Consider the following 17316-nt stretch of genomic DNA (forward strand, 5'->3'; position numbering starts at 1 on the left):
CTACCTTCAGTGCCACCCCCATTCCTTTCCTGTCAGCCTACCTACCACTCTCCGCCTGCTTTCCACCCTCACATCTGGCAAACCCAGGTCACTGAAGATGGAATTTGGTTTTTTGTTCTCATTCTTGATTTGGGACAAATTACTTGAGATGGAGATATAGATGCCTTTATTCTATCATCTTGCAGTTGCCATTTATTTTAAAAATGCTTCTCTAGTGCTTTCTTAAAACTACACAACTCCAAAACTCTCTTGGGGAACCGCAGGTGAAAAAGCAAGTTTGGAAGCAGCTGTCCTCTGGTGATCTCTATCCCCACAGCCCGGCACACTTGCTGGTGCCTCTCTTCTCTTTTCCAGATCTTTCTAAGGAGGGAGGCATAGCTAATGGCTTGGTGCCTTCTGTGTGCCGACTAAGGAACTGTGGGAGGTGGTCAGTTTTCCCCTTTCTCAGGGAGATTAACTGAGGCCCAGTGAAATCAACTGTCAGGAGGCCAGGTGAGAAGAAAACTCCTTTGGTCTGATTTCTATTTCAACACTTTTGTGTCTTTCACCATTGCATTTAATAGACCCTTCATTTCTTCTCTTCTGAGAATTCATTCACTCACTCACTCACTCAGTCATTCATTCAGCACTTAGATTGAGGAATATAAGAAGCAGAGAAGAGGGAGTTCCCTGGTGGCCTAGTGGTTAGGATTTGGCACTTTCACTGCCATGGCCCAGGTTCAATTGTGGTCAGGGAACTGAGATCCCACAAGCTGCACAGTACAGCCAAAAAATTAAAAAAAAAAAAAATTTAAAATTCGGATGTTAAAAAAGACAAGCAGAGAAGACCCTTTGATGCCAGCCCCTAGGGGTCTTACACTTCGGTCCAGCCCCTCCAGCTCCCACTCTTCAGTGAGAAGGGGCCCTGACTCTTCAGCCAGGCTGAGGAACAAGGCACTGACCGTGTTTAGCTCCTACTCTGTGCCAGCCACTTACTTGATGTTTTATATATTTTCTCTCACTTCGTTAATACTCTTAACCACTCTGTGGGGGTAAGCTTCATTACAGTTTTAGATGAGAAACTGCAGTGGAGAGAACTTCAGAGCATAGCTCTGCCTGAGTCCAAGGCTTGTGCTGTTATGAGGCGGCCTCTCTCAAGTATACTTATCTTCATTTTAGAGATAAAGAAACTAAGGTGCAGAGGTATTTCTTATACAGTCTGAGAAATCCTTGAGGTGAACCATGAGAAGGCCAATGCCTCACAAAAGAGAGAGGAGATAAAGGCGGTATGAGAGGGAAGGGTAGACCATGCTCTGCCCCTGATGGTGCAGGCCCCTCTCCCACAGGGAAATTTCCTAAGAGGAAAAGTAGGCTAACAGGACCGCAGAGGCCAGCATGGAATAATTTCAAATAGCAGCCAGCTGTGGAGGAGGAAAGAGGTGTCTGGTCTGGGTGACTCTACCTTGTAAGAATCGGCTTCTTGCCCCCCAGCTGCCTCACTCCCTAGCTGCCAACAGTGCGAGTCCTTTCAACTGCGAGCCTGCTCACTAGATCCATCCAGAAGGGCAGCTCTGGATGAAGAAGGGGTTTCAGGCAGGGGGTGGGGCTGCGGGGGGAGGCATTGGTAACTTCTTCCCTTGCTCACTTTTCAATTGGCAGAACAAAGTGTCATTTCCAAAAAGCCAGGGAAGACTGTGCTGTGTGCTTGGGCCAGGGAGGCTTTCAATAACACTATCTAATTAAATTTTCTGGCAAAGAAAAACCAGTCACCAGACTCAAGGAGAAAACCTTGTATTTTCCTAAGCTAGAGAATGCGGTCATAATCTGAACTTGGCCAGAGAAGGAAGGTCCAAAAAAGTGATTTCATTCAGAGGAAAAAATGCCTAAAAGGGGAAAGTGACTGTGAATCCTGGGAATCTACCCCTGCAGAAAGGAACAGGGTAGCGCCGGGGTGGGCCCCAGCACCTAGGATGGAGAAGGCGCGTGTAAACTTCTGCATTAAACCAACTGCCCCTTCGTGTGGTAGGAGAAGCAGCCTATGTGGACAAAATCAACTGCTCTTTCTTTTGTTTCATCAGTTTTATTGGTCATATATCCAGAATTCATTATATAAATCTTTCAAAACACTAGATATTGCAAGAATAGTTTACAATTCAGCTCTGATTGCACAAATACTTGACACGAAACCATTTTTACAAATACTTATTTTTCTTATAAGAATACTTTGGTACAGAAAATAAGTCTCTATATATCTTAGAGCAAATTTTATGCAGTTTTTTTCCCATTCAACCATCATGTCAGGTTTCCGACCACGGCACATGCGTCACATCCCATAAACCAAATTATAATCTGCTGCCGCTGCTTGTTTTCAATTACTATTGAAATTCACAATGTTAAGAGTTTTTAGGCTTCTTTGTCTAATCTTTCCTGATCTGAAAGAATTTACGTGTTCAGGCTAGAAGAGGTAATTTAAACAACATTCCTTCTAAATCTAACTTGCACTGGGTTTATCACTGTGCTTGGTAAAGAATCTTTACACTTCTCACTTACGCTAGACCAGCTAGTAGTTCACCCCTGCTGTATCAAGCAGAAGGGATAAAGTCCTTAGAGTCCTAAGAGCTTCTAAACTGCAAAACAAAATCCTAGAAACAAGAGTTAAGTACAAATATTTAGAAAGCTGTAACATTTGCTAATGATGAGAAGTAGAGAACACTTTTAGACTCGAGGTCTCCCCTAGGTTGAAGAAGACATAAAAGAAAGCGTAAGGATGTGGCAGTAGTTTTATAAAATATTGAAAAACTGAAAAAGGTGAATCACTTAGGTCAGTGGTGTGTTGTTTCCAAAGTGCCAGGAGATACAGAATCTTAGACTCTGTGGCTAGCTGAACTATTTGACATTCTTTGAAATAGATGCTGTGGCTTTGAAATAGCCTAATAAATACTCCCTTGGCCAGAACAAGTAATCATTTAGGCCAGGGGAACTTTACAGAATACTGACCACGTTTCCTGAAGACAGGACCCACCAGGGGAAACATGTGGCATTCATTCCATTCCTTCAGTTGCTGAAAAGCGTGTCCAGTTAGCAAGAGCTTGTCTTACTCTTCAGGTAGCATGAATTAAAACCAAGAGCCTGGCAGCATTCTCCAGTCTAGTTCCTGAGCGCTCAGCTCCAATTATCCAATATTCTTAAAAAAGGATTCTTTAATCAAGCCCTTGTCCAATAAGAGATTTAATAGTACTTGGGGACTACACTATGTCCCATTTCTCTGCTTTTTGATTTCTCTTGATTTCTCTTTCTCACCCCAGTGTAACAAGCTGCTACAGGTTTGTACCAAAACACCGTAGCAGAATTTTGGAAATGAGTTATTTTGCATTACCGAAAGTGTTTGATCACATTATAATGGTTCACATTTGCATCTAACTGGGAGGTGGCCACATCGTGTCTACTGTAGTGATTTTGCGAACTCGGCATAGTCAATGTATCCGTCATTGTTCTTGTCATCGTCTCTCAAAACACCATCTATTAAGTTGATCAGTTCATCTTCGTTCATTGGTGTCTGTTCATTCCCTTCCTACAAGGTACAAATTAGACAAGGATGAGCTGCATCTTTTACTGGAAGCGCTTGGTTAATGTCCAGAATAAAATGTCAACAAACTCCTTCAGATGTAGTACTGCTACTTCCAGGAATCCACAAACCACATATCAGATCCAGAGTCAATTCATAATAATCCAATTTAGAAATGATTTTTGGCAGTTAAGAGGACGATACAATCAAAGTAAGCCCTTGCTTATTTGTTTTAAAAATTACTTTTCATTCTTTTCTCATTACAAAAGTCATATGTGTTCATTGTAGAAAGCTGGGTCCACACAGAATTCTGAGCTTCAGAGATTCCAGGACCCGCAGCCCCATCCTAGAGAAAAGCTCACCGCCCAGGCCCTCCTGAGGGTCAGCTCTGCTACGGTGGAAACAGTCCACGCTAGACAATATCTCGGGGTCAGAGCAAGAGGACGGAGGCGCTGCCGACCAGTAGAGACCCCATCACGATCTTTGAGGTGAAGGCACTTCTGCTCACCGTGCTGAGCGCTGAGCTACTGCTGTTCACGTCCTCGGCTGATTCTTCCCCTGCCTCCGCTCCCACGTCCCCCTTCCCTCTCCTGCCGCCACCAGCATCCTCGCCTGCCAGGGCTGCTGGACCCCAGTCCCTCTGCCTGGCGTCCGCCCGTATGCCTCCCACAGCAGACCCTGCGCTCGTCATGCCAGCCTCCTGTGCGAGCCCTAGCGCTCCCCGCAGCCTTCAAAGCAAACCCCGCCCAGCTCAGCTCGCAGCCGTGCGAGCACACGCCCTCCCCAACTTTGCCTCTCCCGCTCTCTAGAGATTACAGTGTGGCACTATGGGACAGACATTAGATCTGGAGACATAAGATCTGAACTTCAGCTTCCCTACCTCTCAAACTGGGGGCAATAACAAGGCCTGCCCCTTCCTGCTCCCAGGCTACTGCAGTGATCAAACGAGATCGCTAACCTGCCGGAAAGTGCTTTGTAAACTACGAGCACCGTACTGTACCACCCAAACCCTCAATTATCACCAAATCCCTTGAGCCCTTGGTCCCCTGACTCGACATTCTTCCCAAATGAGATAACTTCTCCCCTGTTCTGCATTTGGAATGTGGTCTGTCTTTTAGCTGGTTCTCAGATGCTGGCATGCAGCAGAAATGGCAGCGGCACTTGCTAAAGATAAAAGGAAAGCTCTAGGGCTTCTGCCTCAGCCTGTCACCCTGTATGAGAAGGACCGCTGAACAGGAAAAGAGGCAGAACAGAGGGTGAGCAGAAAAAGGAGAAGCACAAGGACGGGGTATAGGTCGTCAAGTTCGGGGACTGAGTTACCAGAGGGAGGCCTTTCCGAGATGCTGTCTACTGAGCCATTGCCTGACCTACCTCCTTATGGACATGAGTGATGGCTGTGGAGAGTTCTAGGCCGTCAAGCAAATTATTGCCGTCATAATCATGCATTTTGAAATAATGGAGCTGCAGTTCTTGTGGGGACATCTCTGCCTCTGGTTTGTTGACGACACCTTCTAGATGCTCCATGATATGCCTGAAGACCAACAGTGAGACTCAGACCACTTGGTGGCGATGCTGGGATCCTACCAAAATCTTAAGGACTCTGAAACGTTCAAGATCTTAAAGTTCATCCATCCCAGAAAAACAAACATCAACAGTGGCAGACCACACTCAAGGAAGACAGATACAGGCAAGGCCCTGAAAGGAGCAGGGGAAAAATAAAATCAAATAGTTCATCTGTTATGCTGGCAAGATTATGGGTGTTTTTCCTTTTTATTATTAGAATATTGTTATAGCATTTTGGGGAGCTATTAATTTTTTTTTCTTAAACCAGTTTAAGGATAACAGAGCATAATGTGTGAGGCTAACTGGCCCAGGGCAAAAGTGGCAACAAATGATTCAATGTTTGAACATGCCAATACAAAAGAAAAAGGTCTTGTCAGAAGCAAGAAACCTTAGCTCTATTTTGGACTCTGCAACTACCACTGTGTGTGTGTGTGTGTGTGTGTGTGTGTGTGTGTGTGTGTGTGTGTGTGTGTGTGTGTGTCTGTCTGTCTGTCTGTCTGTGTGTGGTGAAAGAGAGAGACAATGAATTCAGGCAAGTCATTTATCCCTTTTGGGTCTCAAGATCCTCCATCTGTGATATGATGGTGAAAAAAGAATGCCTGACTTACAGGTGGCTATAAGGAATAAATATCATCCTAGGAAAATGTTAAGGGGTCGTACAAATAGTAGAAGGAGAGCTGGACAGCGCGTGCCTTTGCAGCTGGCTGCAGCTGCAGATGGGGAGGCCGCTGGACCACAGCCCCGGCTGAATACGTACTCTTGGTCATGCACTGTGCTCTTATCCAGGCCCACGCTGCCGGGATGGGAGAAGCTGGCCCCGGGCTCCTCGGCCCTGGCACCCAGGGCACAAAAGGCCCAGAGCAGGGCGCACAGGAAGGGGGTTCTGAGCAGCTGCAGAGATCTCATGGTCACCGGTACCTGGGAGGTGGGGAACACAGAAGATGAAGGTGAGAACACCAGAACTGAGGTTCTTTCAAGACTTGACACAGCGCACTCCTGGGAACCTGGGTGAAGAAGCAAGGCTGGGAAAGAGGAGGACTGGGCCCAGGCCAGCTCTGACACCAGACTGCAGGATGACCTTGCGTTCTCCAGGTCCCCATCACTCAAACGGGAAGGCAGGTCCATGACATTTCCTGAAGCCCCTTTGGAATGCCAAGCAACTTGATGAGAGCTTATAGGGATTTGGAGAGTATTCCTGTCTACAAGCAGCTTACAGTCTGGCGAGAGAAATACTTCCTACTGAGAGCACGAATCAAGGCACGAAGTGAGGTGTACTAAAGAAAGATTAAACCCTCTGAGAGTTCAGAGGAAGAAGTTTCCTTTGGGCGAGGGAAAGCCAGAGAAGGTTAACAGACATGGGGTTACTTCAGCAGGGCCCGGATGGATGGGCACGTGGTGGATGTGCAGGGACTGAAGGACGAAGGGAAGGTGCGAGCAGAGGGGCAGGTGCAGACAAGTGGGAGAGAAATTCCGAGTGGTTTAGTCAGGCTGGAGCTTAGAGGGTATGAAGTAGACGGAATGGTGGACAACAGGCTGCAGAGGTTGACCAGGCCGTGCTGGATGTGGTTTTGCCCACTAGGCCAAGGGGGCTGAAGTTTCCTGGGGATAAATGGGAGCCACTGAGGGTTCATGAATGGGAGACGAGATCAGAGCTTGGTTTCACAGTGGCTCAGCTGGCAGCACAGCAGGGAAGGTACTACGTGGAGTGAGTCCAGAGACGGGGGTTGAGGGAAGCAACGGGGCGGGTCAGATCAAGGCCCGCGGTGGTGGACACGGAAAAGAGGACGTTAACCCATGCCTTGTCGACCTCCCAGGGCTGTGACGGAGGCAAGTAACTGAACCAGGTGAAAGAGCACTGGAGAGAAGAGTCCCATAGGAATTAGGTTCCATCAAGTGCTTTCTGGGGTTTGGCTAGACTTGGAATCGTGGTCAACCAGAAGACACAACTGGCTACACAGCAAGCTCCCCGAGGGCAGGAGTGCTTTGTTCCCATCCGCATCCCCACCGAGGCTCAGGCCTTTACTAACTGCTGTTAAACAGAAAGTCCTGGTCTTTCCAGGGGCTTACAGACCGACCTCAGAAAGGAAGGTGAAGGACAGCCAGGAGACCTCCATACAACACAAAGGAAACGCCTGACTCACACATTCACTTCCCTGGATAATAAGGGCCAGTGATTTCTAAGGGGCCAGCTGCGGCCAAAAAACCTAGAGCAGCCAAGAGAAAGCATAAGGTACTAGTCAGACCCTCGCACATGCCACACAGAGCTCAGGTCCGAAGCCGCCGGCATCTCCACTGAGGTGTTACAGCCCCTCTCACCCGCCCCGAAAGGCTCTGTAGGGTAGGACCCTGGGAGAATGCCATCCCCACAGTGTTTAAGAAAATTTCCCAAACCCACTTTGCTGGATATCAGCAGTATCCTCCCTAAGGAGACAATGGTCACTGGGATGTATAACTTCTAGGGTGTAAAAAGAAGCATCTAGTCTCACAACTGAACAGGGACATCATAATGCAATCGTCATAATTCATAACAGAAACAGAAAAAGATGTTCAATTTATATCAAGAGAAAAAGAGCAGGCTACCAAAGTCTGTAAAGAATAATTCATTTTTGGGGGGATTCCCTGGCAGTCCAGTGGTTAGGACTCAGTGCTTTCACGGCTGTGGGCCTGATTTAACCCCCGGTCGGGGAACTACAATCCCACAAGCCGCGTGGTACAGTCAAAAAAAAAAAAAAAAAAAAAAAAAGAATTCATTTTTGTAAAAACCAAAACAATGTATGTATATTTCTCATACACAGAACAATGACTAAAAACTATTAACAAAGATTATTTTCTGAACTATGAGGTTAGGAGTGATTTTTTTTTTTTTTTTTTTTTCCCATGCCGTGTGGGATCTTAGTTCCCCGACCAGGGATCTAACCCACACCCCCTGCAGTGGAAGCTCGGAGTCTTAACCACTGGACCACAGGGGAAGTCCCTAGGAGTGATTTTGATTTTTCTTCTCTTTACTTTTCTACTGCTTCTAAAATTTCTACTATAAACATGTTTTGTCTTTACAAATATGTATTTAATGCAATTCATCCCATAATTTTGTTCCAGACTATATGGATGGAATAAAAAGGGGGATTCCAGTTAAGTCTCGTCTCTACAAAATAATTCAGGAACAGCCAGAAACTACATCCCAATCTTACCAAATAAAAGCGTCCAGACCCTGATGAGGCCACTGCCACTGTACCTGGTACCAGAAAACAAGGTCTCACGTTACTCTCAGCAGAGGCTGCCCCAACTAGAGCAGAACAACTTGTTCTGACCACACACCACAGAGTTCTGGGACAAGAGGGAGAAGCCAGTTCCTCCCAAGTCTTTCAGATTCATATGCATTAGATGTCTCTTTCTCCAGCAAGCCTTCTTCAATTCCAAGTCTGGCTTAGGCGTTCTTCCCATACGCTCCTAAGTGATTCCCTTCAGAAGGGTCCTGTCCATCGCTGACAACAGCTGTGCACGCGACCTTGAACATGCCTGATTACCTCTCAGTACCCCCTGTGGAACTGGGCTCTGTGAGGCCGGGGACTGCATCCACATCCCCAGCACTGGGCACAGTGCCTGCACAGAGGCTGGTGATTCTCAGCCTGTGTGCCATGGTCCTCGGGAGCTGGGGGGATTACCACCTTCACAGATAACGCTGCCAAGTTTTGATGTCAATGTAACTGAGGATGAAACTTTGTTTTGGAGATATCTATCAGATGGAAAAGCTGAGTGGTCATCGGACCCACGGCACCATTTCCTATAACTATGTGGTCGGATACTTAGTATATCAGATAGGGGTGGGGTAGGCGGGGGAGAGGTTCTATTCAGATAACACCAAAAAGCAACCAAGTGCTTGAGTCCAAATTATCCCCTCTTCATAGGAGACAGGATAAAGGTCAAGGACCATACATTCACGCACCATTTCCTATAACTATGTGGTCGGATACTTAGTATATCAGATAGGGGTGTGGTAGGCGGGGGAGAGGTTCTATTCAGATAACACCAAAAAGCAACCAAGTGCTTGAGTCCAAATTATCCCCTCTTCATAGGAGACAGGATAAAGGTCAAGGACCATACATTTTGGACTTACCCCATTTTGGTCTGTTGTGGCAGGTTTCTAACCATTAGACCACAACAGAAGTCAAATCTACAAACACAGAAGAGAAACTCTCCCCTACAAGTGCTACAAGGAGCACAGGGCATCTGACTGCCACTTAACAAATTAAACTACGCACATTGGAAAGGAAATATTAGCAAGTCCCTTCCACCGAAAGAACAAGTTGCATCATCCACACTCCAACTACTTAGCTCAAGGCCATAAGCAAACAGCTTAGCAGATAAGCCTCAGGAGTTCCTGGGCTCAGTGGCCTCTGAGAAATTAAAGGCTAGGCTGGAGAAAAATCCAGAGGAGAGATTTCTGAGAGAGTGGAACACAACCACTGAGACACCCTTCACAAGGAGAAGCGTCATTCCTGGGAGGAAGCGCTAGACCACTGCTGGTAGGGAGCTCCCGCAGTGCCCTGACTGTAACAGGGCTTCCCTCACAGCCCCAGCAGCCTCTTCCAGTCCCAGAGCATTTGTTCCCACTGTTTCCACCTGTCCGTCCTCCCTGTTCCTTCCAGGCCCAATTCAAATGTCACCTCTGTGTTCTCCCAGCCAAGACCAACTGTTCCCTCCTCTGACCTCAGTCTGCAGTCTCTCACACTCATTTGGCCTTAACATATGGTCACATATTGTGCTCCGTTTGTTTTTCTCTTTTCTCTCCCTCTCTGAGGACAGGGAACCTATTTTCTCTGTCTCTCCTTTACCCTAGTGAATTTATTACAAAGTGCTGAGCTGACCTGGCCTAGCACACCTTCACTCTGAAGCAGGACAGTGGATCCTGCAACCTAGGTGTGTTGTTCCCTACCACAGAGGATCTGACTACATTAAAAAAAAAAAAAAAATTTCCCTTTGGAGCCGTCCCACCAGTGGTTTGGCCAGGCCCACGCTCATTGTGTCTTACCAACACCTAAGAGTTTGCAGCGAGCCTTCCTCCCATAAAAACCACAGCAGCTGTTAGCCACTTTTCTCTCATGCTGGGGCCCTCAGCTGAGAATCAACCTCAAAGCAGCCTCACATCCTGTAGCCAGAGGCGATGCCAAAGAAAAACCCGACTGGCATTTCCCCATTTAAAACTACCATGGTCCTGGACTGAAAGCAAGAAAAGAACCAGGTTCCTAGGCAAAGAAACCTCTACATGGGTTGGGGATTGAGAACTCGTTCTGAAAAAGCAGGCATTTTTGATCTTGATCTCTTTGTTCATTTGGGGAGCCCAGGGAGCTGCCATGCTTCATTTATACATTTAACTAACACTCTTCACTAACAGCTTGGTGCTGCACAAGGTTCTAAGGATAGGGCTGTGAACCAGACAGGCTCCTGTCACACGGATTACAGCCTGCTGGAAAAGAAAGACCAGTTAATGCGACAGCCCTGGGGTACCACAGAAGCCCCAACCCACACCTGGGTTAATGCATGAAGGATGATTTTTTTTCAAGGTGCTAAAGGATAGCACCTCAGGCAGAGGGAACATAATGTAACAAACACCTAAGCCTAGAAGGAACTTGATCCAATCTGGGAAATAAAAAGCGTTCAATATGGTTGAAGACACAGTATAGTGGAGATGGATGAGTTAAAGTAAAAAGAGGACAGGTCAAGAAGGGCCTTGTAAGCCCTGTTCAAGAGGTTATAAGAGCAATGGGAATCCACGGAAGGGCGATAAGGGAATGGGGAGAGGGGTCTGGTGACGTGATCAGACTTCTGTTTTAAGACCATCACTCTGGCTTTCCACTACATAACAAACTACAGAGGATGGAGAAGGGATACAGGGGACCAGTCAGGAGGCTACTGAGTAGTCCAGGGGAAAGATGAAGGTAGCCTGAACTAGTTAGAGCAGAGGAACTGGGCGTGGAGAAGTGGGTGTATCCCAGAGAGATTTGTGATGGATTCGATGTGGGTGGGTAAAGAGTGTAGGAGGTGAGAATGACGCCCAGGTTTCTGCTTGGGCAACTGGGTGGATGGCGGGTGCCATGCCCAGACAGGGAATACTAGAGGGGAATACAAGCTTCCCCCGCCTCCCCACTCCCCTGGCACGGCCTGGCCAAGCTCGCCCGCCCGACAGGACCTGTTTATTGTCTCCCCCAGAGGGAGATGGGGTACAGGAGCAGATGGAGAGCTACGACTCAGGCCCGCGCGCAGGTCCACGGCAGGTCCTCCAAGAGGGCAGAGATCGGCCCTAATCGGACCCATAAGGCTTTAAAGCCTCTACGGGCGTCTGCCCCGGGGGAGGGGCTCTGCTCCTAGTCGGCTAGCTTCCCGGGCCGACTCGGGGTCCGATACCCTCACCCAGGCCGCTCCTGCCTCCCAACCTGAGCCAGAAGCCCCGAGCCCCCCGAAGGAACGCCGGGATCCCGCCCCGCTGCGGACCCCTGAATGCCGTCCCACGGACTTCCTCCTCCAAGGTCGGGTCACAGGCCTCACAGGCCGCAGCCGGATTGCGGCTGCTCCCTGGTTCACTCACCCTCGCAGCCAGCAGCTGCCAAACAGCTTTCACCGTACACGAAGCCCTACGGCGTGAGCCTCGCCAGCACCCGTCCTCAGAACGCTTTTTCTCGGCTCCGCCCCACCCCCCCGTCCCCGCTGTGCGCACGCGCGCCCCTTCCGCCCGCCCATTGGAGCCGCGGGCCCCGCCCCTGCCCGGCGCCTGGCAGTGTGGGCCACTGGGGTGATTCCGCGTGTAACGGGCTCAGGCCCAGTAAGGGCTGGGCGGAGGCATTTCTTCTGCCTACCTTCCCGAGGGCGACACTCGGTTGGGCCACCTGAACCCCCAGAGTCCCCGCAGGTTGCTAGGCAACCCTGGAAGCCCCCAGGGACGTAATAGGGCGAGGACCTAAGGTGGCGAAAGTGGATGCAGCGGGTGTCAAAACTGGCTTTCAGCTCCAACTCCACCTCTACCTCCACATTTACAGGTTCCTGGGTTCCTCTGACTGCAAGTTGGGAAGAAAGATAATAGCGTAAAGGAAAAAATGTTGCGTGCCATTCCAGCTCTACAGGGATCAAGCCATTAGCCACTGCAATGACCACCAACAGTGTGCCCCGAGGGGAATTCAGGATGGAGGAAAACAGGAAACTGTGTACTTCAGATATACTGATCCTTAGATAGGTAAGATGCCTCTCTAAGGAAAAATTCCAAATAACCCCAGGAAATATGGAACTGCTGGGGGCTCAGCCAGGGACTGAAGAAGATGCAGGGACTTGGTTGAGAGGACTGGGATTTTTATGGAGGCTTCCTCACATAGGCATAATTGATCATTAACTCAATCTCCAGTCCCTCTCCGCTTCTTGGAGGATAGTGGGTGGAGCTAAAAGCTCAAAGTGTCTAATCATGATTTGGTCTTTCTGGTGATCAGACCCATCCTGAAGCCATCCAGGGGCCCACCAAGGGTCACCATATTAGAACAAAGGACACTCCTATCACCAAGGAAATTCCAAAGGATTTAAAAACTGTCAGGAACCAGGGTCAAGGCCAAATATTAGGACAAAAGATGCTCCTAGTGTTCTTATCACTTATGAAATTACAAGGGTTTTAGAAGCTCTGTGCCAGGAACCAGGGGCATATATGTAAATATATGGGTTTTTTTCTATCATTTCAGAATAGTATACACAAAAGTACCCATATGGAAAAGCATACAACTAAAGGAAAAAATGTTGCGTGCCATTCCAGCTCTACAGGGATCAAGCCATTAGCCACTGCAATGACCACCAACAGTGTGCCCCGAGGGGAATTCAGGATGGAGGAAAACAGGAAACTGTGTACTTCAGATATACTGATCCTTAGATAGGTAAGATGCCTCTCTAAGGAAAAATTCCAAATAACCCCAGGAAATATGGAACTGCTGGGGGCTCAGCCAGGGACTGAAGAAGATGCAGGGACTTGGTTGAGAGGACCATGCTGGGTGTCTGGGAACTGGGAGAACAAGGCACCCGAGCTTCCTATCTCTTTATGTGTTGGCAGAATGAAGAAATAAACATGGATGGTGAAAACATGGTCTAGGATCAAGAACCACTTAATAGCTTAATAGCCCAGAGAAGGCACTGTTTTTCCATTGAAGTTCAGAAATCTTTATTTCCTCCCTTCCCTGACCATTGTGGCAAGATAGCAGGGGCTTTGTAGGATAGAAGAAACCCTATTAATTCCAGGCTCCTTCCCCTTTCCTTACCCTGAAGTTTGAGTTAGTTAGATCTAGTTCATTTTTCAGCCCTCTCTCTGCCATCCAGCCATTCTTCCATTTGCTCATTTATTCATTAATTCAGTAACATTTCTTGAGTACCTCTAAGGTACTAGGCACTGTCCTAGGAGTTACCAGAGAAACAAATACAAACAAGACATGGTCTCTTCCTTCAACAAGCTCAGTGCCTGATGGATAAAGCATTCTTATTCTATTTAACCAATGCTTACACTTTTTCTATGGATCTTATCCTATGTCCTCTCTCTCTCGAATCACCAATTACTCCCCCTCTAACAGCCCATCTCCACGATCATATAATCTTGCTCTAGTTTCTTCCCCACTACACTGCTGAAACTACAATCTCCATGCAAATTCAGTGGTGCTTCTCCCTCTCAGTACTATTCCTCACAGTCAGCCATCCCCACTTTGAAACACCTTCTTTTGTTTCTGATGCCATGTACTCTTGGTCCTCCTCCTACCTCATTGACTATTCTTTCTTGGGTTCTTTTCACTGACTTCTCATCTTCTGCTCAAACTGCAAATATCAAAGTGCTTAGTGTTCTATCCTTAGTCCCCTTCTTTGTCTCCCTACCCTCTCTCCTTCTGTGATTTCATCTAGTCGTATGGTTTTAGCTGCCATTTGCAAGCAGATGACTCCAAAAGGTAGATCTCTAACAATGACCTCTCCCAGTAAGTCCTGACTCCTCTAAACAACTGCTTACTTGACATCTCCACACTAGTGTCTAACTGGCATCACAAACTTAACTTGGCCCACCAAAATATTAATTGTCACCCCCAGACGTGTACCTCTCTGTTTTTCCCATTTTAGTGAATATCACTGCCATCCATTTAGTTGTTCAAGCCAAATTCGAGGAGCTATCCTTTTTGCTCCCTCAACTTTATTGAGGTATAATTGACATCCAGGAAACTATCATCTGCTACCTACCTTCATTCTTGCCCCATTTTAGTCCGTGAGTCAATTGTTTAAGCCATTTATAGGTGAGCGTTCTATAACTTGTAGCTGAACCCATTCCTAACAGGCAAATAACTTGGTACCAGAAGTAGGACACATAAAAAACAGATACTAAAATGTGAAATTGGCTAACAGAAGGTTAAGGTAGCCAGTGGTAAAGACTCTATTCCAAATGGAAAGTTGGTGACCTACATGTTAAGCAGTAGTTAAACTGTTGAACTGCTGTCACTTGCTGGACCTTGGGAAAAACCCACATGCCAACCGAAGTTGTATTGCAGGAGAAATCTCAGGAACAATACAGAACATTCGTGACTGTTGGCTTTTTTTTTTTCCTTTTTTAAGTAGCTTTCAGCAAAGTCCTTCAAAGAGTGGCAAATCCAAATTAGAGATAACTGATTGGAAAGCAGAGATTAAAGAAAATAAGGCCTTGGTGGGAAAGGAACATCTTACCTGCAGTTTACAACCTAAATTAGCTGACTCCCACAATTTGGAAACTTGCTGGGTTGAAATAAACAATTTTCTTTAAATACCCAAGCTGAAGCCAGCACAAATGGAGACAGGGAAGAGGCAGCTTTATCAGGAGAGAAGATGGAGGCCCAAGGTAGCAAAGATGGACTACAGGTGGCTTCTCTACCTGCATTGTTTTGAATTGTCTCCACTGCAATTAAGCACACAGATACCAGCCCCTAGAAGACTTAAATATTCTACTAGTTGGTTTTGCTTGTTTTGCAGAAAGAAACGTTTGAGGTATACACAGAAACTAATAAAAGAGAACAGAGGTGAGAATAAGACCTCATTTTATATCTTTTTGTTTGGCTTTAATTTTTAAAAAATCAAGTAAATATATTAATTATTTGGGGGGAAAGTATAATCTTTCATTAGAAAACCATTTAAAGACACCCTAGATAAGTTATTTGATTGTGATTACTCATGTATGGAATTGACCAGAAGCCTAACAAATGATTGAGGGAATCATGTGTCCCTAAAATCTCAAGCCTGGTCAACATTGGTCTGTTCCTGTTTAAACAAGGGAAGGGCTGCCAGATTTCCCAACAAGAACTTAATACACTGCCACTGACTGGGGGATACTACGTATTTTCCATTCTTTTTTTCTGAAAGGAAGCATTTATTATTTTTTCACATTGTGCATTGAATGCGTTTCCCTGTATTTTTTGTTTGGTTTTGTTTTTTACATTTTATTGATGCACGGTTGTTTAGAAAAAACACACTTCTGTTTCCCTTTACTCATACACACAATACTTCTGACAGCAGATGTGTGGTTTTTCCCCACACCAAGCAATTCCTTACAACACCAGCTGAGTGTCCTACAATGCAATTCAATTCTGACACTAACTGAAGTTAGTCCCCACAGGTAAAGGGCTCAGCCCCATAAGACTGCCACCCACTTCAGATGCCAAGCACAATTAGTAGGTCCCCAGGTTACCCATGACTTCTGTCCGACTTTACAAATTGAAGGCTCCCATGACTCCCTCCTGGGATTTGATCACTTGCTAGGACAGCTCACAGAACTCAGGGAAACACTTACTTACATTTACCAGTTTATTATATAATACAGGATATCATAATGGGTACAGATGAACAGTCAGATGAAGAAATACATAGGGTGAGGTCTGGAAGAGTCCCAAGCACAGGAGCCTCTGTCCCTTTGGAGCTGGGGTGCCCCATCCTGCAGACATGTGATTGTGTTCCACCAACCCAGAAGCTCCCCAAACCCTGTACTTTTGGGATTTTTATGGAGGCTTCCTCACATAGGCATAATTGATCATTAACTCAATCTCCAGTCCCTCTCCGCTTCTTGGAGGATAGTGGGTGGAGCTAAAAGCTCAAAGTGTCTAATCATGATTTGGTCTTTCTGGTGATCAGACCCATCCTGAAGCCATCCAGGGGCCCACCAAGGGTCACCATATTAGAACAAAGGACACTCCTATCACCAAGGAAATTCCAAAGTATTTAAAAACTGTCAGGAACCAGGGTCAAGGCCAAATATTAGGACAAAAGATGCTCCTAGTGTTCTTATCACTTATGAAATTACAAGGGTTTTAGAAGCTCTGTGCCAGGAACCAGGCGCATATATGTAAATATATGGGTTTTTTTCTATCATTTCAGAATAGTATACACAAAAGTACCCATATGGAAAAGCATACAACTCAATAAATTTTCAGAAATTGAACAGCCCCATATAACCAGCACCCAGATCAAGAAACAGAACATTACCAGCACCCTAGGAGACCTGCTTGTGCTCCCTTCAAGCACCACCCTCTTCCTAAACGGTAATTGCTATCCTGACTTCTAATACCACAGAGCAGTTTTACCTGTTTCTGTATTTTCTATAAATGGAATCACACAGTACATACTCTTTTATCTGTGGCTTCTTTTACTCAACGTTATTTTGAGATTCATTCACAGTGTGTAGATTTAGAGCATTCATTCTCATCTCTGTATGCTATTCTCTTTTCCCTTCTACTGTCAGTGGATATCTGGGTGGTTTCCAATTTTAGGTTGTTATAAATTATGCTACTTCAACATTGTAGTAGAACATGTCTTTTCTTGCACATCTGTTCAGGTCTCTGTCAGGTATTAACATAGGAGTAGAACTGCTGGCTCCTGGGAACGCAGATGTTCAGCTATATAGATAGCGCCAAAAGGTTTTCCAAGTGGCTGTGTCAGTTTACACTCCAGCAAGAGTTCTATTGGTCTCCATTCTCTCCAACACTTGGTACATCCCATCTTTCTCATTTTAGCGGAAAATGAACTTGTCTTAGCTTAAATCATCGAACCATGAGAAGCCACATCTGGACCTGAAAGGGGCCTGCACAGTATACAGAGTACCTGGACTCCCAGCTGTATGTAGGAGCTGGCTGGGACTTTAGGATTACCTCCTTTATGGAGTGAGCGCCCCGCATGTCAGATGTGTATGTGAGAAA

At 46.4% G+C, this 17316-nt stretch overlaps 1 protein-coding gene and 1 long non-coding RNA gene across 2 annotated transcripts; one reads left to right on the forward strand and one right to left on the reverse strand.

Moving 5' to 3' along the window:
* Positions 1-2048: 2048 nt before the first annotated feature.
* On the reverse strand, positions 2049-11615 carry MCFD2 (multiple coagulation factor deficiency 2, ER cargo receptor complex subunit). Its single transcript, XM_028496882.2, has 4 exons — positions 11597-11615; positions 5865-6025; positions 4916-5075; positions 2049-3550 (listed from the first exon to the last, which is right to left on the reverse strand). The coding sequence occupies exons 2-4, from the start codon at positions 6011-6013 to the stop codon at positions 3422-3424; spliced, it is 438 nt and encodes a 145-aa protein (XP_028352683.1). The 5' UTR covers positions 6014-6025; positions 11597-11615; the 3' UTR covers positions 2049-3421.
* Positions 11305-12332, forward strand: LOC114487325 (uncharacterized). Its single transcript, XR_003682339.2, has 2 exons — positions 11305-11631; positions 12139-12332. It is a non-coding gene; the product is annotated as an uncharacterized lncRNA (long non-coding RNA).
* Positions 12333-17316: the final 4984 nt, after the last annotated feature.

Source organism: Physeter macrocephalus, chromosome 12 (genome assembly GCF_002837175.3).
Source record: "Physeter macrocephalus isolate SW-GA chromosome 12, ASM283717v5, whole genome shotgun sequence".
Classification (NCBI taxonomy): Eukaryota; Metazoa; Chordata; class Mammalia; order Artiodactyla; family Physeteridae; genus Physeter; species Physeter macrocephalus.